The 22,974-nt window shown below is 42.5% G+C and overlaps 1 protein-coding gene across 1 annotated transcript in view; it reads right to left on the bottom strand.

The window, feature by feature from the left end:
• LOC121464659 (zinc finger protein 208-like) overlaps window positions 1-22,974 on the bottom strand; it is a 241,534-nt gene that overhangs the window by 170,615 nt on the left and 47,945 nt on the right. The window contains 1 exon segment of the mRNA XM_041677684.1: window positions 17,703-17,709. Within this exon segment, the coding sequence (XP_041533618.1) occupies window positions 17,703-17,709 (7 nt within the window).

Raw genomic sequence — 22,974 nt, 5'->3', positions numbered from 1 at the left:
TAACTGGGAACCTCATCTTGGGCACTAGGGAGCCCCTCTAGGGTCAAGTCTCTTGCCCACCCTAAACTGGCTCCCTTAACTAAGAATTGTGGTTCCGTGCTCCCCTATCCACCTTTCCTTTATCCCAATTCTCCTGTTTCCCAGGTCCCCCCTCCTTCCCTTCTACCTTTTCTCTCCCCATCTCCCCTTACCCCCATCCCACCCCATCCCCAAGATCCCATTTTCTCCCCGGAAATTTGGTCTACTTCCCTTAGCCAAGAGGACAACTATATGTTTTTCCTTGGGTTCACCTTCTTCCTTAGCTTCTTTAGGTTCACCTATTGTAGACTCCGTGGTCCTTATTTATGGCTAGAAACCAATTATGAGTGAGTACATCCCATATTCATCTTTTTGGGTCTGGGACACCTCACTCAGGATAATGTTTTCTATTTCCATCCATTTGCATGCAAAATTCGAGAAGTCATTGTTTTCTACCGCAGCGTAGTACTCTAGCGTGTATATATTCCATACTTTCTTCATCCATTCTTCCATTGAAGGGCATCTAGGTTGTTTCCAGGTTCTGGCTATTACAAATAATACTGCTATGAACATAGTTGAACAAATGCTTTTGTCATTTGATAGAGCATCTCTTGGGTATATTCCCAAGAGTGGTATTGCTGGGTCCAGGGGTAAGTTGATCCCGAATTTCCTGAGAAACCGAAACACTGACTTCCACAGTGGTTGCACAAGATTGCATTCCCACCAGCAATGGATGAGGGTACCCGTTCCTCCACAGCCTCTCCAGCAAAGGTTATCCTTGGTGTTTTTGACTTTAGCCATTCTGACAGGTGTAAGATGATATCTCAATGTTGTTTGATTTGCATTTCCCTGATTGCTAAGGAAGTTGAGCATGACCTTAAGTGTCTTTTGGCCATTTGAACTTCTTCTGCTGAGAATTCTCTGTTCAGTTCAGTGCCCCATTTTTTAATTGGGTTAATTAGCATTTTAAAGTCTAGTTTCTTGAGTTCTCTATATATTTTGGAGATCAGATTAGAAGACCCGGATTTTATCCCACAAACCTATGAACACCTCATTTTCGATAAAGGAGCTAAAAGTATACAATGGAAGAAAGAAAGCATCTTCAACAAATGGTGCTGGCACAACTGGATGTCAACCTGGAGAAGAATGAAAATAGACCCATATCTCTCACCGTGCACAAAACTCAAGTCCAAATGGATTAAAGACCTCAATATCAGCCCGAACACACTGAACCTGATAGAAGAGAAAGTGGGAAATACCCTACAACAGATGGGCACAGGAGATCGCTTCCTATGTATAACCCCAGAAGCACAGACATTAAGGGCAACATTGAATAAATGGGACCTACTTAAACTGAGAAGCTTCTGTAAAGCAAAGGACATGGTCACTAAGACATAAAGGCAACCTACTGACTGGGAGAAGATCTTCACCAACCCCGCAACAGACAAACTTCTGCTACTTTTGTAAGCTACTTAAAGCAGAGATCTAAAACAAAGCTTTACACATCCATGGAACTGATTTGCGCAAAGGTGAGTCAATATCCTGGTTTAAAATGTCCTGAAAATATAGTAAAGTACCTTTTAGTAGAGCCATTATAGCAAGGGCTTAGTTCATTTTGCTCAAATTATAAAATACCATTCAAGATGAGCACCCTGTTTCTAGAGAAAACACAGCAGACCAGAGTTACAATATGAAAGGTAACCTGTTTTAAAGGATCCAGAGGTGTTTTCAAGATAATGAAAGATAAAAAAGGTGTTTTTGATAGTGATAATAATATTGATTTTAGAGTACTTATGGTTGGAATAAAAGAGACCAAATTGTTTGATATACAGGTGATAAATCTAAAAATACAAAATGTTACTAATAAAAAATTAGATATTAGACATGTGTGTAAATCTAGTAAACCAAAAGGCCATTGGTTTACACACCTCATAAATGTATCATGGATCTGAAATAAAAGATGTCAAATTTCTGCAGTTCAACACTTCTCAAACCAAATCATTGTGAGACTTTAGTAGACTCCATTTCCTGGTAAAGGCAGTGTGCTAAGTGTAAAAGCATGGACTGAGACAGACATTGTCAGTTTTTATTTTTACATGCTAAATGAGCAACAAATATTTTATGTTATGTTGCCTTAATTAGTCTGGAACACTTTTCGTAGACCAGGCTAGCTTTGACCTCAAAAATTGTCTCCTGGCTCTGCCTTCCTAGTGCTAGGATTAAAGACATGAGTGACTACAGCTCATGACATAAATTATTTTTAATGTTTAAATAAGAGTTGAAGAAAAAATTCATATTTCATTTTTCAATCACCCTCATTGTTTCTATTTTCCAAATTGTTGATATCATGGTAAAGTAACCACAGGCATATACCATGTGCACTTATGACTACAAACAGAGGGAGATGATAAAAGTGTTAAAACCATAGAGGGTTTGTTTTTGTTGTCTGAAGATAAATTGCATAATGAGCAAACAACGAATGAAAAGAACTATGAACTGGAAAAGGTTGGCAAATTTCCCATCAAACATACATATCCATTGTTGTCCGACGTCATCTCTTTTGCTAAATCATTAAAACAGCGGCACATGACTAGACACTTTTGACAAGTATATATACACACACATCATGTTATCATAGATTTGTCTTAACATTTTTGATTCATCTCCACTTTAGGCTATACTATTTGGATAGATTCTGGATTTTTTAAACCTTAGGTAGCATATAAAAACAGCTAATTTACTGGATTTAGAGTAGACAGAATGAGTGGTTGGAGTGAGTTGTATTGGTGCAGCCCACACTGTGTGGATGCTGCTGTACATGGAAACTATGGCCCAGAAGAAAAGATGTTTTGTTTTCACAAGCCAAAGGCACACCAAAGTACAGAGGACTGCTGCATCTGCAGAGCCAAGTACTCCAGCTCTCAGTTCATGGGCAGCAAACATTACGACAAGGACTTCCACAGCTGTTTTGGGTTGCACTAGACTTGCTCAGGAGACACCTGTAATGCCTGTGTGCTGCTTGTAAAAAGATGGATGAAGTTGCCAGCAGGATCAAGGAAAACTGACAGAAAACAACTCAAAACAAAGTAGAATCATCTGGTAGATGCAAGGGCGGGACTCAGTCTAAAGACAAACGATCTTCATAGACTTGTGTATGAGAATACGTGGTTCTAACTGGTGGCAACTCTGTGTGTGGGGTGAGTGTCGGTGTGTGTGGGGTGAGTGTCGGTGTGTGGTGTGAGTGTGGGTGTGTGGGGTGAGTGTGGGTGTGTGTGTGGGGTGAGTGTGGGTGTGTGTGTGGGGTGAGTGTGGGTGTGTGTGGTGTGAGTGTGGGTGTGTGTGGGGTGAGTGTGGGTGTGTGTGGGGTGAGTGTGGCTGTGTGTGGGGTGAGTGTGGGTGTGTGTGGGGTGACTGTGGGTGTGTGGGGGGTGAGTGTCGGTGTGTGGTGTGAGTGTGGGTGTGTGTGGGGTGAGTGTGGGTGTGTGTGGGGTGAGTGTCGGTGTGTGCGGAGTGAGTGTGGTTGTGTGTGGAGGGTGAGTGTGGGTGTGTGGATTGGAGTATATGCACTCCAGGCATGCTTGGTGCTGAGGTCAGAAGAAGGTATTGATTGGGCCCCCTGGAATTTTAGTTTCAAATGAGCTCCCTTATGGGTTCTGGAAACCAAACCCAAGTGCTCTCCACTACTGAACCATCTCTCCAAGTGCCCAACTCACACTTCTTAAATATAGCAGATGGAATGATGTTCTGAATATCCTATATGAGATAGCCTTATGGAATTTTATTAACTGTTTCGTTACATAAACAAATGGGTAGGACCATTTCAGAGCTTTGAATGAATCCTTCTGACTCTGTTCCCAATATTCCTACTGTAAGTAGATGACAGTGTTGGAGCAGGCCCTTATTCTACAGCTTCCCAATGTAACAGACATGGTTTGGAGTGAGAGGTTGGAAGGCATCTCCAGAATCCAAACTTGCAGCTCAGCAGTTCCCCTCTGCTGTGGGCACACTTTGCTCATGTATTTCAAAGGCCACGTTCAGTGGTTTGCAATCCCAGGATCACAATGGGCAATTGTGATTGGACACTGGGATAGAACTAATGTAGGGCAGAATGGGGAGTTCCTTTCTTTCCAGAGCCCTTCTTCATTACATTCTCTTAAATATGGCTGTTAATATAAAATCTATTTCATAAAGACCGGAGAAAGCTATGTCATTTACATCCAAGGTACTACCCTCCTGTGTAGTCCTGTGTTGTCCTGCCTGGATGTGAACTCACTGTGTAGCCAAGACTCCTGGAATGTGCAGAAATTCATCTCTTCCCGTGAGTTCTGGAGTCACAGGAGAGCAACCCCACACCTGATTCTAGAAGAGTGGTAAAATTGATGAGTTGAAAATTGATTTTTATTCATAAATATAGTCATTTTACTCAATAGGGACTTTAGGAAGGGTAGTCAGTATATACAGTGTTGAGCCTTAACCAACTATTAAAACAAGAAAAAAGAAATTATCAAAAACTAAAAAAAATTAAACCAAAGCAAAGAAAAAAAATACCCAGGCAAATGAAACCCAAACCAAAACCAGAACCTCTCCCCCAAATGAAGCTAAAAATATTCTCTTGCTCTAGATCCAACAAATCAATTGAGAACATCTAGCTCTCTAAGAACACCAAAGGTGACTAGACCTCCTCTATAGACCCTTTCTCATGTCTGGTCATTCCAGTCCAGGCTGTGAAACTGGAGAATCCACAAACACTTTCTTTATGGATGATCCAATGACTAACACAGGTGAGGGATGCTGTAGTCTTTGTAGTGCGTTATCTTCACCAACACTTTCCTGTGAAATGGAGTCTGCCTCAGCACTCACAGGAGAGGGAATCCTGTTCTTTTCCCTGTGGTGTGTATAGATTACAGCACGGCATCAGGACAGTCTTTCTCTTGAGATTCCTCACCACATATGGAGGGTGCATATCATCCCCATGCTGCTGTGCACCATTCAGGGTCCACCTGCTGACTGATGTCGGGATTTGGAGTAATTCTTGGTGGGTCCTCTGTATCTCAGGCTTCTTTCTGTTGATTTCCTTTCTTCAGGAATAGTGTGTCAACAGAACTTCAATCAGATTGGCGATGGATCCCCTGCAGTAGGTGGGGAGTATTCTTACTCATTTGTTCACAGCTACAAGGAGGGGTCTGTTTCTCAGTAGGTGTTGCTGCTCAAGTGGAGAATGTGTGAAGCTTCCTTCAGCCTCCTCAGTTCTCCAAAGCGGACCTGTCAGAGAAGGAAAGACAATCAGATGCATAGGAAGCCTCACTGGACCTATGACAAAACCAGGACCTGTCCACACATGGGAAACAAACGTCAAGGAAGAAAACCCACCCCATGAATGCCAAGGTTGCAGGGGATAGTAGTCAATGGTGGCTCATTGGCCTGGCACACTCAGGGCTCCTGCTGTAGCAGGTCCTTCTGCAGGAGGCTCTCATCCTGGACTGTGGCCAGTTCCAGATCATGCTGGAGGTTTTCAAACCTAGGGGAGGAAGACAGCTGGCACACAGGTCTGTTGGGGACCTGCCCTGCCAGCGTTTGAGCTCCCACCCGCTCTACTCAACTGCACAATGCATTACATTTGAGCTGGGCTCATTCACTCCTTGCTTCCTCAAGGATAAGACAACACCTGAGTTTCTTTTTTCACCACTTTTAAAGCTGCTAGAAATTGAACTGAGAAATACACACCATGGTGAACTAGAAAAACAGTCCAGAATACTGGGAGGAAGAGGAAGTGAGCAGAGACTCAATAGCTCTCCTCTCTGGGGCAGACGTGATGAAGCTCCAACCCAGGATGGACGTAGGCTAGAATCTTCCTGGTAAGTGCACCTTGGGGTGTTACACACATTATTAGAAATGGGCTAGTCCAGGTGTGAGAGTTAGCCATGAAGAGGCTAGATATAATGGGCCAAGCAGTGTTTAAAAGAATACAATTTGTCTGTTGTTATTTCAGGGCATAAGCTAGCCAGGTGGCCAGGAGCTGGGTGCTGCAGGAACGCAGCCAGCAGCTCCCACAACAGGATAATACATATTGCTTCCTTTGCAGACATTTCTGTTGACTGAGCCAGCCCAATACTCTCAGATGTTCTTTCCCTGGCTGTGACTGAAAGGCCATGCAAATGGCCAGGAACCCAAGTAGGACAGAGATTCAGGTATTGGGGAAATACTTGGTATAACTCCCTCTTCAGGGCCTGGGATCCTAACTCGTATGGGAGACAGAGAAGTGATTCTGCAGCTTTTTTACCAAGACTATTTGCTTGGTGATCAGATCCCTCTGCTTCAGCAGGTATTGCAGTCTTTCCTCCAATTTTTCCTGTTTCTTTTCATTGGAAGATTATGTTCTTAGTGAATGGTTGGACACTCAGATGCACACAGACAGAGATATTTCTGAATACACACTTCTGGACATACATGTACAAGCATATACACATACAACAAAATAACAGGAATTAATCATTTGATATCTCTCTATCAATGGTCTCATTTCCTTAATAAAAACACACAGAATGATAGAATGGATGTAAAAACAGGGTCCAATTTTCTGGCGCATATAAGAAACAAACTATAAAATCAAGTATAGATATTACCTCAGGGTAAATGATTGGAGAAAATCTTCCAAGCAAATGTACCTAAAAGACAAGCTGGTGTAGCCTTTTAATACCTAACAAAATTGGCCTCAAACCTAAAGTAATCAAAAGAGATGGGAAGGGCACACCAGAAAGATGACATTTCAACATTTCAATTCATTTTTTCTTTTTTCTTGTTTTATTTTTTGAGACAGGGTTTCTCTGTAGTTTTGGAGCCTGTCCTGGAACTAGCTCTTATAGACCACTTTGACCTTGAACTCAGAGATCTGCCTGCCTCTGTTTCCCAAGTGATGGGATTAAAGGTATACACCACTGCTGTTTGGTCAACATTTCAATTCCTAACATCTATGCCCTAAGTACTTTTGTGATAATAGACATACTATAGCTTAAAACGTATATTGACCTCCACACGGTGCTATTTGGGAACTTAAGTACTCCAGTCTCACCAGTGTGCAGGTCATGCAGAAGAAATTAATAAATTTTAAATTAACTGAAGTTTAAACCAAATAAGCATAAAAGATATTTAAAGAATACTCTAACCAAACCCATCAGAGTGTACCTAGAACTTACCGGCCAAGCAATGATTTAATTGATATGGTTTCTGTGTGGGTATTTCGGGACTAAGATAGCCAGTTGGCCAGGAGGAATAAGCAGGCCCTCTCCTTGAAACATAATATGAAAATTAGTAATTGTAATGTACCATATAAACTGAAGGAAAAACATGATTATCATCTTTCTAGAGACTAAAAAAGTCATTGAAAAAAAATCCAATACCCTTTGATGATGAAAGTTGTGGAGATATTATGGATACAAGGACATACAATAACATAATAAAGACAACTGATGGCAAGCTTATAGCCAACATCAAATTAAATGTACAGAAATTCAAAGTCATTCTAGTAAAATCAGAAACAAGGCAAGGCTGTCCACTCTATCCATATCTATTCACTACAGAGCTTGAATATCTACTTAGTGCAATAAGACAACTGAAGCAGATCATGGGGATACAAATTGGACAAAGTATCATTACTTAAAGATGTTAAGATAGTATATATAAATGACCCTAAAAGTTCTACCAGAGAACTCCTACAGTCGAGAAACACCTTCAGTAAAGTGGCTGGATACAAGATTATCTCAAAAGAAAGAAATCAGAGAAACAACATTCTTCACAATATCCAAAAACAATATAAAATATCTTGTGTTCACTCTAACCAAGAAAGAGAACAACTTATATGATAGAAACTTCAAGTCTTTGAAGAGAGAAACTGAAGAAGAAATTAAAAATTGGAACAATCTCCCATGCTTGTGAATGAGTTGGATCAATATAGTAAAAATAGTTATCCTACCAACAGTAATTTCAAAATCAACACAATCCCCATCAAAATTTCAACAAAATTCTTTACAGACAGTGAAAGGGCATTTCTCAACCTTATATAGAAAACCAAAATCATAGGCTAGTTTAATCAATCCACAACAGTAACAGAACTGCTGGAGGTGTCACCATCTCTGATTTCAAGCTGTACTACACAGATATAATAATAAAAACCACAAGGTATTGGCATGAAGCAGATACATTGATCAATGGAATCTAATTAAAGACCCAGACATGAATCCACACACCTACAGACATTCGATTTTTATAAAGAAGCCAGAGGAACAGATTGGAAAAGTGAAAGCATCTTCAACAAATGGTGCTGGTCAAACTGGGTGTCAGCAGGTTGAAGAATGCAAACATATAGATATTATTTGCACTGTACAAAGCTCAAGTCCCAGTGGATGAAAGACCTCAACATAAAACCAGACACATTGAACCTGATGGGAGAGAATTTAGGGAATAGCCCTGAACACAAAAGCAAAGGAGATGACTTTATGAAGAGAATACTGGCAGTTCAGGCACTAAGATCAACAATTAATAAAAGACATCATGAAGCTGAAAATCTTCTGTAAGGCAAAGGACACCATTAGTAGGAGAAAATGGAGGCCTACAGAATAGAAAAAGATTTTCATCAACTCCATATCTGACAGAGGCTAATATCCAAAATATTTAAGACATTCAACAAACAAATAATCAACAAACCAAATCATTCAGTTAAGAAATGTGACATAGATCTAACAGAAAATTCTCCGAAGAAGAATCACAAATAGCTGAGAAACACGTAAAGAAATGTTCTATATTCTTAGCCATCAGGGGAATTTGAACCAAAAACTCCTTTGAGATTCCATCTTAAACCTGTCAGAAAATGGCTAAGGTCAATGGCGTGAATGACAGCTCATGGTGGTATGGATTTGTAGCAAAGGAAGCACTCCTCCATTTCTGGTGGGAGTCCAAACTTGTCCAGCCTCTATGGAATCAATATGGTAGTTCCTTGGAAAATTTGGAACTGATTTACTGTAAAACCTAGATACACCATTCTTGGGCATATACCCAAAGGATGCTCTCTCCTGCCAAAAGAACTCTTGCTCAAATATCTTCACAGTGGCATTATTCATAATAACCAGAAACTGAAAACAACGTTGATGTCCCTCAATGGAAGAATGGATAAAGAACAGGCAGTACATTTACAGAAGGGAATATTACTTGGCTGTTTGGAAAATGACATGCAATTGCCATTGTAAGCAATTGGGTGGAACTAAAAAAAAAATCAAGCTGACTGAGATAACTGAGATCCATAAAGACACATATGATATGTATTCACTTATATGTGGGCATCAGTTGTTAAGTAAGTGGTAATCCAGCTACATTCCACGACTGAGAGAAGTTAGGTAAAGTGAAGGTCACTAGCAGGAAGACAATAATTTCCCTGTGAAGAGAAAATAGAATAGATTTTTCAGGTGAACTTTGATTGGGTGGGGAGAGGATGGAAAGGAATCATGTGGGGGGGGGGAGAGATGGAGGAAGAGTGCAGAGAGACAGTTGAAGTTGGGAGGCTCCCAGAGCCTGCTATAGAAAGCTAGTACAGATAAAACTACTTGTAATTTTGTGGGGGATCCTAGTGAGAACTCCTAGTAATGGAGCATACAGAGTCTGAACTGACCATCTTCTGTAGCCAAGCAAGGTTTCCAGTGCTGAGACTGGATTGCATTCAGTTGAATATTTGGCTGGAGGGGATTCTGTGGATATCCATAAATAGCTCTGGCTCATACTAGGACAGAGTGTTGCTCTCTGAAAACTAACAGTGGGGTCCTATTGTTGTGGACAACATCTACACATCATTGAACCTAGAGATGTCAAGCTGTTGCCTGCATGGAGCCTTCACTCATATGCTCTATTCTGTTTGGCATGGGATGATACTCTGCAAGTTACAGAAAGAGAAACATGATATCAACTCAGCCACAAAAACCTAGATCTACAATCTGTCCTCCCTGCAAGTTATGCTGGGGCCCTGTTGGTGCAGAACTTGAGAGAGTGGCCATAAAATGTCTGGCTTAATTTGAGGCTCATGCAGAGGAAGTCCATGCCCTACAATCTGGAGGGCTAAAAACTGGAGACCAAATAGCCCAGAGACATAGGATAGAACCAACCATAACTAAAAACATTAATGAAATAATTCCTAATATTCCTAATAATGTTCTGCTCTACTCACAGCTTGGTGCCTTGCTGGTCATCATCAGAGAGCTTTTCTTTAGCAGAAGATGGGTGCACAGACCCACAGACAGACACTATGTGGAAGAGAGTGTCTAAATTGGAAATTGCTATCAGTCCCACCCATAGGAGCTCAGGAAAACCTTCAGAAGAAATGGGGGGATTTTAGGAGTCAGAGGGAATGATGGGGTGGAGGACACTAGAATGTGGCCCTCTCAAGTAAACAGGGTTCACATAGGCTCACAGAGACTGGTGCAGCAAGCATGGGGTCTGCATGGGTCTGCACCATGTTCTCTGCATATGTGTTGGTGTTTTGGTGGGACTCCTAATAGTGGGAGTGGGTGTCTCTCTGAACCTTTTGCCTACTCTTGAGACACATTTCCTCCTCTTGGAATCCTTTGTCCATCTCTATATCAGGGTTTTTATCTTGTCTTGTTTTGTCATGCTTGCTCGTTCTTTCTGAAAAGGAACCAAGGGGTAGCAGATCTGGGGAAAATCAGATGTTTATGGGATCCAGTAAGAGTGGAGGGAGGGAAACCATGATTGAGATCTATTGTATGTAAGAATAAGGTCCTTGGTCTTACCACAGGGCAGAAAACCCTGACTGTTCTTTGGACTGGAGAGGGAGGGGGAAAGGAGTGGGGGGGAGGGGGAGAAGGGTGGGAGGAGGGGGCGTAGGGGGGGGAGGAGGGGGAGGGAAATGGGAGGCTGGGAGGAGGTGGAAACTTGTTTTTTTCTCCTTTTCTCAATTAAAAAAAAAGGAAACGAAATGTTTACTCAATAAGAAAATGTGTATCGTTGAATTGTTATAACAGCAATTAAAAATAGTATTATTAACTACATAGTTTCTACCCAAGGGGAAGCTTAAAATTTACTTCCTCTAGAACATTAACAAGGAGCAGGAATCCCTATGATTTGATGACATATAATCATTTTCATGTGTAGCTGGGAATTGGAGGCTGTGGCTAATCGGCAGGAGGTAAAATTGCCTTTTCTGTGGAGACTAAATTTTGTGGACAGATCAAAAGGAAGGGTTGGATTCTGCCTCCCGAAGGAAAATCCTCTGTTGTCGGAAGTCTCAAATGCAGCAAGAGCTGCAGGATTGCACTGAGCAGAATCCAGGTATAGTGTAAAAGATGGATTAAAGGTAAAAACTTTATCAGTTCCTACAGGACAGACATCTTTTTTTCTATTTATTTATTTATTTATTTATTTATTAAAGATTTCTGCCTCCTCCCCGCCACCGCTCCCCATTCCCCCCCCTCCCAATCAAGTCCCCCTCCCTCATCAGCCCGAAGAGCAATCAGGGTTCCCTGCCCTGTGGGAAGTCCCAGGACCACCCACCTCCATCCAGGTCTAGTAAGGTGAGCATCCAAACTGCCTAGGCTCCCACAAAGCCAGTACGTGCAGTAGGATCAAAACCCAGTGCCATTGTTCTTGAGTACTCAGTAGTCCTCATTGTCCGCTATGTTCAGCAAGTCTGGCTTTATCCCTTGCTTTTTCAGACCCAGGCCAGCTGGCCTTGGTGAGTTCCTGATAGAACATCCCCATTGTCTCAGTGTGTGGATGCACCCCTTGCGGTCCTGAGTTCCTTGCTCCTGCTCTCTCTCCTTCTGCTCCTGATTTGGAACTTGTGATTTCAGTCCGGTGCTCCAACGTGGGTCTCTGTCTCTGTCTCCTTTCATTGCCTGATAAAGGTTAATATTCAGGAGGATGTCTACATGTTTTTCTTTGGTTTCACCTTCTTATTTAGCTTCTCTAGGATCACGAATTATAGGCTCAATGTCCTTTATTTATGGCTAGAAACCAATTATGAGTGAGTACATCCCATGTTCCTCTTTTTGGGTCTGGCTTACCTCACTCAGGATAGTGTTTTCTATTTCCGCAGGACAGACATCTTATCTGTTTGCTTCAGGTATAGCTTATTCCTGGCATTTATGGGACTCACAACATAGACTCTTGAATGGTTAAATGAATGAAAGCTACCTTTATGTTATTCGTTTTAAAGCTACCTGTCTACTAATGATAATGCATCTTAAATTATATTTTCACTGATGCTTTTGAGATGACTATAATTTAGCACCCATGCTTAAAAACACACACTTGTAATCCAATGACCTCTGACATGTAGATTAACCTTCAATTTTAATTTAAGTATTTAGCCTAGGTTTGAGCTTGTGATGCAAACCCTTAATCCTAGCTACTCAAAGACTGAGACAGAAGGACTGAACATGAAAGTCTGGACCGAACTGCAACATGAGTTCAAAGCTAATCTTTGGAACCTAATGTGATCATATCTCGAGACTTTAAAAGGATCTGGTGATGTATCTCATTGTTAAAATTTGTAACAAACATGAGCAAAGCCCGGGGTTTAATGTTATTTTAAAAATTAGATCAAATAACCATGACAGACCTGCTGTGTTCTGAAGGGAAATTAAGGAGGACTGGACCTGGGATAGGGGGAGCAGGCAGTGAAGACCTTGGAGGAGGGAAGGAAGGGGAACTGATGTTGAGATGTAATATATGAGAAAAAATAAAAAGGATGAAAAAGAGAACCACTCTTTTGGCATTTTCACAGGGATGTCCTCTTTCAAAGCTGTACCTAACCATTGATATAACAAGATCCTAAATCTCCAGAAAGACTTGTGAATGTTCACAGAAATCACAATTGGATAGGATGTTAGTGAGCTGCTGAATAAGTGGGTAGATGATCGTGTGTGTGTGTGTGTGTGTGTGTGTGTGTGTGTGTGTGTGTATTATTACAGATGTGGACAGCTTGCCCATACTGCTTCAGCCTACCTGCTTCTCCTTGGCACATAGTTCATAGGTCTTCTCATGGGCCTCTTCACAGAGATTCTTCACCTTCTCACAGGACTCTTGCAGTGAAATCTGCTCCCTCCATAGCTTTCGGTTCTCCTCTCTCAACATGCTCACTTTTTCCTTCAACTGAGTTTGCTCACTCAGGAGCTGGTTGTGGAGGATGCTGAACCATCACAAAATACATCGTGAGTCCCATTCAGCCTACAGCTACCACTCCCACATCATCCATGCAAGGTCCTTGTTCCAGGCAGCCCCAGACTAGATCCCACAGTAACCATGCCAGCATAATTTAGTAGCTGGCAAAAGCCAGAGAAGAGCCAAATTCCAGAAAGACTCAGACTACTTCTGAAATCCCTGACAATAAAAGAGATCCATGTACTTCTGAGAGCAGGGTTTGCCTCCTACCACATGTACTTAACTGTTCATGATTGGGAAAACATTATGAGGTTGAGAGGTAGAAGGCAAATATTCTCTAAGGAAGGACAAAAGACCCAAGGGAAGTATATTCCATCTATGGGTCCCATGGGATCACCTCTCTAAACCCCTCCCAGAGCTCCCACTACCCACATATGGTTGACACCCTCGTCATGGTGTGGATAGATTTTCTATCTAGAGGGTCCTTTGGCTGGAAGGACAATGCTGATATGGGCTCACAGACACTTCACTCTGAGCAGAACTGATCTAACAGGCCCAAGCCAAGAGCAGAAGACAGGCTAGAACAAAGGTCCTCACTTTGGTTCAAAGATAAAAACATGGCAAAAACAGTTACTCTTAATGAATGGGGCGTCCCAATGAAGTTACACACTCCCCTGTAGGAGACAGTTTCCTCAGGCAGCTCCTTGCACTTATACAAGGCCTCTCTACTCTTCTTGGGGAATTTCTGCAGGTCCAGCATCACTGTCTTATGCTCCATATTCACCATCTCCAGCTTAAAATTCAGCCTGTGATAGGGTATGGCCCAGGAGCTAAGAACCCCATGAATTCTGGACTTAATGATCCTATGAATTCAGGCTGTGCCCTAAACTACCCCAGCACAGTCAATGTCACATTCTGATAGCTATCAACTAGGACAACCTGGTGCTGTTGAAACTTGCTGACCTGGCCCCAGACCAGCAGTCAGGGGTGCAAGGAGAGTGAGCCAGGGCTGCATGAGTTCCTTCAATGGGCCTGGAGGAATAGAATAGTTATGTCTTAAGGAGCCTGTGTCAATAGTCTGGTTCCACCAGGAATCTATGAAAATGCATTTCCTGTCTTCAGAATTGGGACTTTTGATCCCAGGATCCGATTGCTACATGGGTGTCTGAAGCACAGAATCAGTATTTCCTGGAAAGAGACTTAAGGATAGATTTATAAGTCTCCAGTGGGTTCCAACGGGCTGCCAAGGTGAGCACATGGGCCAGGGGCACTGCTGGTCGGAGTGGAGTTCCCTGACCTTAGTGCTGGCATCACCTGGAAACTGTGACACAGAAAGAACAACAAGCCCTCCCACACACTTCCAGCTGCCAGGCATATACACAGACACACATACACACATACACACACACAATGCACTCACACAGACACACACTCACACATGCAGACACACGCACATACACTCACACACACTAACACACACATACTAACACAAAGACACACAGACACATACACACACTAACACAGAGACACAGACGATGAATACCAAATAAATATAGGGAGGTGGAATTGTCTCAGAATATAAGAAACCAGACTAGAGAGAAGCAGGGATGATGTTCAGAATTCAAGTCACACACTGAGATGGACCAAGATGACCAGGCTCCTGCAGTTGCTCCCAAGGAGCAGCCAATACTCAAGCACCTTTGGGTTAAGCACAAAGACTCACCATAATTCACAGCACTTAGGATCGTCCACAAGCCAACACCTGTCAAGGCCTCATGAAATGTATGCTGAGAGCTCACAAACTATTGCCCCATCCCCAGACTGATCCAGGCCACAGGCTCTGCTTTTTATTTGGAGGAATCACACAGCCTGTGTCCTGATATCACTCCTTCCCAGGGTTCAGCTTTGCCTCTCAGATGCCCTCAGGATATTTAGTTTGGGCAGAAGGAAGTGCAGTCTCCAGTGACCTAAGGAATGCTGGGTTTGACTCAGTAGGGTCAAGACAGTTACCAAGGAACTGAACAAAAGGACTACCTGTTGTTCAAATCCTTGTTGGTAGAATTAGCAAGGATTCCACGAAGTTCATTCCTTTCTTGGGTCATCATTTGAAGCTGCAGGGTCAGTGTATCCACCTTGTTCATCTGCTGCTCCGTCTCAGTGACAGAGGTTGGGGTTGCTGTCTTTCCGGTACTCCCTGCAGGTAGATAAACATAAGTAAATTTATGCAGTAGTATGGCACAGGTCCAGGAGAGATTATGTTGAGTTCATGAAGAGGCCTGAGGAAGAGTGACTGCACGAAACTCAGTGAAGACCCCAAAGAGCAGGACACCTATTCTTAAGCTGGGAGCCCATAAGCCATGCCTCTGTCTGCATTCACTGTGCTGAGCTATGTGCATCAGCCCTCTGTAGCCCCACTGGCCCTGAAAGGCATATGTCACCCAGCCATGCTGCTTTGGAAGTATCAACTCATATCTGATGTGATGCAGAAAATTCCTGGAGTCTCCAGTGCTTTGCATGACGAATCTGTTTCACCCATGGCCAGGAATGAAAGTAACTAAATGTCTGAGACCCTGGTGCATAGATGGGAATAGATGGGAATTTTCACATGAGATACTCACAGAACCTAAAGAATCCACTGATGATGAGTTGTAGCAATACCCTTCTCTCACACCTTAATTGTCTCTGCCTCCTGCTGGCCTTCTTTGCCACTCCAAATAAAATTAAGGAACTCTGAGAACAGCAACTGTATCCTTGTCAACTCCTGGCTTTCTGCCAAACTAACCATCACCAATCCTTGACCATGGGTTTGCACTTTATTAACCCAGAAACAGCAGAGAACCATCTCTCCCAAAGATCCCAGCTACTGAACTTATTTTCTGGAAGTCCAGTTCAAGTCCCAACCCCCTCTTCAAAAGTCAGATCTCTCTGCCAACCGGTGTGCTCAATCTTACCAACGTGTCTTCTGGTGAACCCTATAAGTACTTAATGAGTTCCCCAAAGACAGAACACTGATAATTACACAAAAGAGGTCAACGACTCTCCAGGATGCAATAGAATGTGCAGAGAATAAACTGTTAGGGTCACTGCCAACTGCCATCACATATCTCATAACTGTCTCTTCCCCAATTACCAAAAGCCAAGCTGTCTTTTCCAGGTGCCTTCCCTGAGACACAGGGGAAGCCCTTCAGCACCTCTTTCTTCCAATCCAGAGATTTCTTTGATTAGTTAAACTCTCATTAATTTTAATTTAATACTTCATCATGTATGGAGGTCAAGACTCATTTTCCAAATATTCTTTTTTTTATTGAGAAAAGGAGAAAAAAAAACAAGTTCCCACCTCCTCCCAGCCTCCCATTTCCCTCCCCCTCCTCCCCCCCTACGCTCCCTCCTCCCACCCTTCTCCCCCTCCCCCCACTCCTTTCCCCCTCCCTCTCCAGTCCAAAGAGCAGTCAGGGTTTTCTGCCCTGTGGTAAGACCTAGGACATCCCACCTCCGTCCATATCTAGGAAGGTGAACATCCAAACTGGCTGGGCTCCCACAAAGCCATCACATTACGTAGGATCAAACCCCCGTGCCATTGTCCTTTGCGTCTCATCAGCCCTCATAGTTCGCCATGTTCAGAGAGTCCAGTTTTATCCCATGCTTTTTCAGTCACAGTCCAGATGGTCTTGGTGAGCTCTCAATAGATCAGCTCCACTGTCTCAGTGGGTGGGTGCATCCCTCGTGGTCCCGACTTCTTTGCTCATGTTCTCCCTCCTTCTGCTCCTCATTGGGACTTTGGGAGCTCAGTCCAGTGCTCCAGTGTGGGTCTCTGTCTCTATCTCCATCCATCACCAGATGAAGGTTCTATGATGATATGCAAGATATTCGTCAGTATTGCTCAAGGATAGGGTCATTTCAGGTTCCCTATTCTCAACTGCCCAAGGAACTAACTGGGGACCTCAGCTTGGGCACCTGGGAGCCCCTCTAGGGTCAGGTCTCTTGCCAACCCTAAAGTGGTTCCCTTAACTAAGAATTGTGGTTCCGTGCTCCCCTATCCAACCTTCCTTTATCCCAATCCTCCTGCTTTCCCAAGGCCCAACCTCCTTCCCTTCTAACTTTTCTCTCCCCATCTCCCCTTACCCCCAACCCACCCCACCCCAAGATCCCAATTTTCTCCCCGGCAATTTTGTCTGCTTCCCTTAGCCAAGAGGATAATGGCTCTTCCCCTCCGAAGATATCTAATTAATAAGATGAGAAGTGGAAGATACTGAGAAATTAGCTCATGTTGATTTGGAAGGAAGTTCAGTTCCATGAAGTGAATGAGCTCCTCAGAAAAGATCCACAGGGCTCTTACAATGTGTGGGGGTGATAGGGATTGTGGGTGTCCTGTCAGACCAAAGATAAGTCACATTGGTCATGATGAAAATTTCCCCCAAACTTCAGCAGAATACATTCCATCACTCATGACGTTAGCAAAGGTGAGATCACCCAGTGACAGGACAGGCTGGAGACACCTAAGAACAGGGCATCTACAGGTGAGCCCTCACACTCTAAGAACAAACTTTCAGGAAGAGTGATGGCTCATTCCTACACTCAAGTTAAAGATGATGGGCTATTTAAAAGCAGGACTCAGAAGCCTTAGCAATACTTGATGACTCCTGCCCTGCAAGTGACTCTGAGGTATAATGTGAGATCCTCCAGCTTTAGCCAGGGGACTGTACTCTCCGTTATTCGTGACCCACACCAAAAGAATTCCAGTGTGCTGAAGTATAGTGCTGAAACTGAAACTTCATTCATCCCTCTCTCCTTTTTTCCCACTCAGAGTCAATGCAGAGTGCCTCTAGCACAGCATCTGCAGGGTTGACCATTACTGGCTCTCTGCCAAACTAACCTTCAGAAATCCTAGACTCCAGGTCTACTCTTCAGAAATGAAGAGAAGCAGGATAAATCCATTACCTCCCCAAAGCTCCAAGATCCAGTGTCCCACCATGTAAAACTAAGTTGAAGCCTTCCGTCATCAAGTAGTTCCCCACTCCCTATTCAGGACTCACTGCGTTTTGCCCAGAACCATTTATGTCTTGATGTGTAACACTGAGGTTGAAGGCCAGCTTCCTTCTGCCTCCCTCTAGTCTCGTGATGCTCTCCTTTCTGTCTCTCAAGAAGCCTGCTCAGTCTTGCCAACATGGCTATGACCAAAACCTGTAGGCAATGAACAGATGCCCCAGCGGCAGATGGTGTTGCCACAACACTTCTGACATCACATAGAATGTCAGGGCTCTCCAGGATACAATAGAATGCCCAGGGAGGGGTCTGCTGCTTCCCACAGTACAGCCCTTTCCTCTCTGGCTAATTTCCTCACTCCAAATATGACCTGAAACCAAGGTGCCATATCAGGAGCCTCTCTGACGTCAGAAAGGCTCTCTTTGGCACATTCTCCTTTAAAAGCCATAGATCTAGCTCGCCGCTTCATTAGAAACATTTTCTGTGTGGAGTTGAAGGCTCACTTTCAAAGCACTGTGCAGGAATGGCTCTTCCCTTTCTTAAGGCTCATACTGAGTAAGATGAGAAATAAATGATCCTGAGAAATTAGGTCAGGATGATGGGGATTGGGAGGGATGAGTCCTCTGAAATGAACAGCATCTGTGGAAGATCCTCAGACTTTTAGAAATTGGTGGGTTCCAAACAAAGAGAAGTCATACAGGTAGTGACAAAAATTTCCCCTAGTGAATCAGCAGAGCTCACTGAATCTATGAGGTTGTGAGTGAAGATGTGATTTACTCTTGACAGTTCTAGCTGGAGCCACATGAGCCCAGATGAGTTCTCAGATATATAGAAAAAAAACACTCATGAAAAGAATATAATGGTCCAAACCTTGAATCAATAAATGGAAGAAAGAGCAGTGGCAAGTCAGAGATCAGTCTGGGCTAAGTAGAGGCATCATAAGTTGGAAACACACATGCACATTCACACACATACAGATAGAAAAGGCACATAACCATGGCATAGAACATGATGTAGGGCACAGTATGGTGCTTCAATAAGCTAACAGCAGCCAAATCCCATGGTCTGCAGTCACCAGTTATGATCTATGTGCTTGTGAATGGCTGGCCCTGCTAGCTTTTGGTACATAGCCTATTAGGAGATCATGAGAAGGGCAGGAATTGGAGAGCTGGTGTTATTGAAGCAAAGAGCTTTGTTATAGCCTAACAACAACATTCTACTTCTGACAGTCCCTGTAAAGTGGATGCAGTCCATGGTCAGCCTGGAATTCTTTTTTCCAGATCTCTGGACTTTCTCAACGAAAGCATGTTCCTTGTAACCTAGGGCTGAGCAGGTCTGTTAGGTGATCTGTGCCATTTAAGATGTTGAAGTCCTAATCCTGTAAATGTGATTATCAACCTTTTGTTCTAAATAGGGTCTTGTAGAGACTAATACGTTGAGAACCTATTGGAATCTAAAGCATTTGCAAAACTGGAATGAAAATGTTTTATGAACATACAGAGTGCTGCTGTGGTAAAGAAGAAGTGAGATACGGGGGGGGGGGGAGAATATGATCTGCAAATCTATCCAGAATGTTAGTTTCTAGAAAGCATGGTATAAAGGATCACCAGCAAATTCCAGAAACCTAGAAAGAGGCCTGGACCCAGTTGCATCCTTGGTACTTCAGACAGCTTGGCCTTTGCAATAATTAATTGTGAGATATCACACTTCCATGAACACACTTCTCCAGCCCAGGAGATATACTTATCCATCCTAGACAAGAATGCACAAAGCCATTCTTTATGTGCCTGCCTTTCATCTCACCAATCTTGAATACAAAGAGACTTCACTGTCTTCCTAACGTCCTGAGATTCAGTTGACAGGGGACAGCACCTGCTATCCACAAAGCTTTCTCTCAGCCCACCCTTGGAATCTGGAAGGTGTTCATGAAATGAACTTAGAGGTAAGACTTTGCCTACCTGATTCTCAAAATGCAGTCTTGAGATTCTCAGTCTCAGGATGACAACCCTAAGCCATCACTCTACAGGAAAGGGAGTTTCGCTCTTAGGTAGTTTTTCTCCTTCCCTTGTCATCTTTCAGGAACCTAGGGCACAGCCTCCTCAAGCCTATTCACAGCTACACATCATACAGCTTGGCTGCATAACTCTCAAGTTTGACCTCAGAAGTCAAGAGAAAATTGGCAGAGTTCACAGACACTCACATGATTGGAAATGCTGAGGTTAATCATGGTTCACTCTAGCACCTTGCAGGGCCAGAATGTGGTCCCCAGAAGAAGCATGTTATCTTCTCTGATATCATTCCAGGACACCCAAATTGGGATGGAAGGAGTTGGGTTCTGTTCCTTTCCACTATCGCATAAACCCCTTAATATTGTGAGGTAACTACATGTATTATTTCTTCTCGGACATTTGCTTACCAAAGAAAACATAATAACTTCTGTTATCTCTGGTTCCAACAGAGTCTTCTTCTAAGTCTGTACTCCTTAGTAAATGCAACTTATGTCTTCTAATACTTAAATTTTTCTTTGTATAGTAACATCATTGAGAGTTTGTCTAAATCATCAGGAATTGACTAATACAGCATTCATCATCCATCCACCTTACTTTAAAAGTATTGAAGGATGCGCCCTAAAAACAACAGGTCTTTATGTTACCTGCACCTCTATTTTCTAAAAAGGTTTCAGAGATCTCACATACAGACATCCTAACAGAATTACCTGCCCACTCCTCTATCAGTCAAAAGGGGTCCTTAAGAGATCTCTGCATATTTACCATTAAGTCCGCAAATGCTTCCTGCTTGATGCTTGCAGCCCTCAACTTGGGCTGAACTTAAGACATAGTTCCAGGAATACAATTATCTCAGAGAAGAATTTAAAATATAACTATACATATAAAACTAAATCATCACAATATTTCAAATAAAAATATCAGCCTTGTAAAAATGATGTTACACATACATCAGCATCTTTCCACATTGGTAGGATTCAGAAATACTTGGAGTACAAGTGCAAAGTGTGCATGTTGATTTATCAGGTGGATAATGAATGCTGCACCCTCTGCTGACTGCACAGAGCAACGAATACTGACCTCAGAATATTCTGCAATGCATAATTCAAAGTACAAAAGATGTGTCACTGGACACATTCCTCAGATAATTTAATAAAATTTTCCTGTATGATTGCTCTTGCAGAGTACCCAGGCTGCAGTCCACTCACCCAAAAGGTGGCTCATAGCCCTCTGTGACTCCAGTCACAGAAGATATTATGCCCTCTTGTGACCTCTTTGGGCAGGGCAAACATGTGCAGCAGAGAAAAACATTAAGGCAAATCACCCACACATGTAAAATGAAAGTGAAGACAGTTTTTAAATGCCCTGGAAATTATATCCTTCTTGACACAAACTATTCTAATGTGTAGGTTTATGTTTTATGAACTTTCTGGTCAGATTCTTGCTCTTGATGATGTTTAAGACAGGATCTCCGTATTCTTTCCTGGGTGTCCTCGAATTCATTGTGTAGACTGTGCTGGCCTACAAACATCCAAATGCATCTGCATCCCTTGTGTTGGGATTTCAAGTGTGCATCACCATGCCTGCCCCACATTTTTAAATAACTTCCTTTTATTGTTTTTGTTTTGACTATTGAGACAGGCTCTCACCCTATGGCCAAACTATTCTAAATTTTACCATGTAGACTAGGCTGACTTTGAACTCTCAAAGATCTACAGTTCTCTATATCCTGAGTCCTGGAATTTAAGGCATGAACCACTATGTATGGCATGAATTTCTATGTGTTTTTAATAGATGGAGTAGAAGCTATATTCATCAGAAAGAATTTCAGTACTATGAACTTAACCTAGTTAATCCTTTTATTTTCATATGGGCTCTGATGAGAATTCTGGTACTCAATTCAAACTCTCATAGTGACAGGGAAGCAATCCTTCATGTCCACAAGTATCCCAAGGATTCCTGTACATTAACCTAAGTTTGGTTAGGTTTTCTATCCTATGAGACATACAAAAGTATGTTTTATATTCTTCTGTTTGATTGTGTTTAGGACTATTATGCAGTCTGTTCAGTACACTCAGGAAGTAGTTCTGGCCAGGGGGAGGTTCTGTTTCTCACAGAGACACTTCTGAGTGGACTCTTCGAGCACGGTGCTGCTGGAAACCTGAATTTCCTCTAATCCTGAAATTCCTCAAGCACTTAGGAAGTGAATGATTATTGAGACATTTGCTTCAAATGACTAGTGCTCTTAATTAAAGCTCACCCTGGGTGTAACAATTCTTCAGGGAAGGACTGTTTTCTGTATAGCTCGAAAAAACTGCTTGAACAAAGTTGACACCCGGGGAAAAACAAAGTGAAGCTACACTGCCATGTATGTAAGCGAGTTCTTAATGGAAACCACCACTGAATATGAAAAACCACCAAGGAAGATTCCAGTGAGAGTTAAGGAAATGACATGCTCCTTCTTGGCATTGTGCCTCTGACAATCTGTCTGGTGTTCCTGATGTATTTTTTAGTTGAAAATCTATTGGTTATCAGTGTTGTGAATGTCCCTGTGGATAGTCCAGGTTTTAGCATTTAATCAGCTATAGACTTTACACACAACTAAATATAATGTTATTACAAGTGTCAAATAAAATTTCTAAGGTACTTCAGAAGTTAACCTTCTAAATACTAAAGTCTCAAAGACTTAGTCAAGACTATTCCAGTTGGATAAAGTAACTTGTGTATTTCAGTCTCCAGATATTTGTTAAACAAGGATAACTGAAAAGATGATTCAAAATGATGTACACAGAACAGAGTATACTAA

This window comes from Microtus oregoni, unplaced genomic scaffold (assembly GCF_018167655.1).
Source record: "Microtus oregoni isolate MIOR12 unplaced genomic scaffold, Mior012 000029F_ref0000214, whole genome shotgun sequence".
NCBI lineage: Eukaryota > Metazoa > Chordata > Mammalia > Rodentia > Cricetidae > Microtus > Microtus oregoni.
Note: the sequence above shows the minus strand (reverse complement) of the source record. Positions and strands in the feature narration are given on the sequence as shown.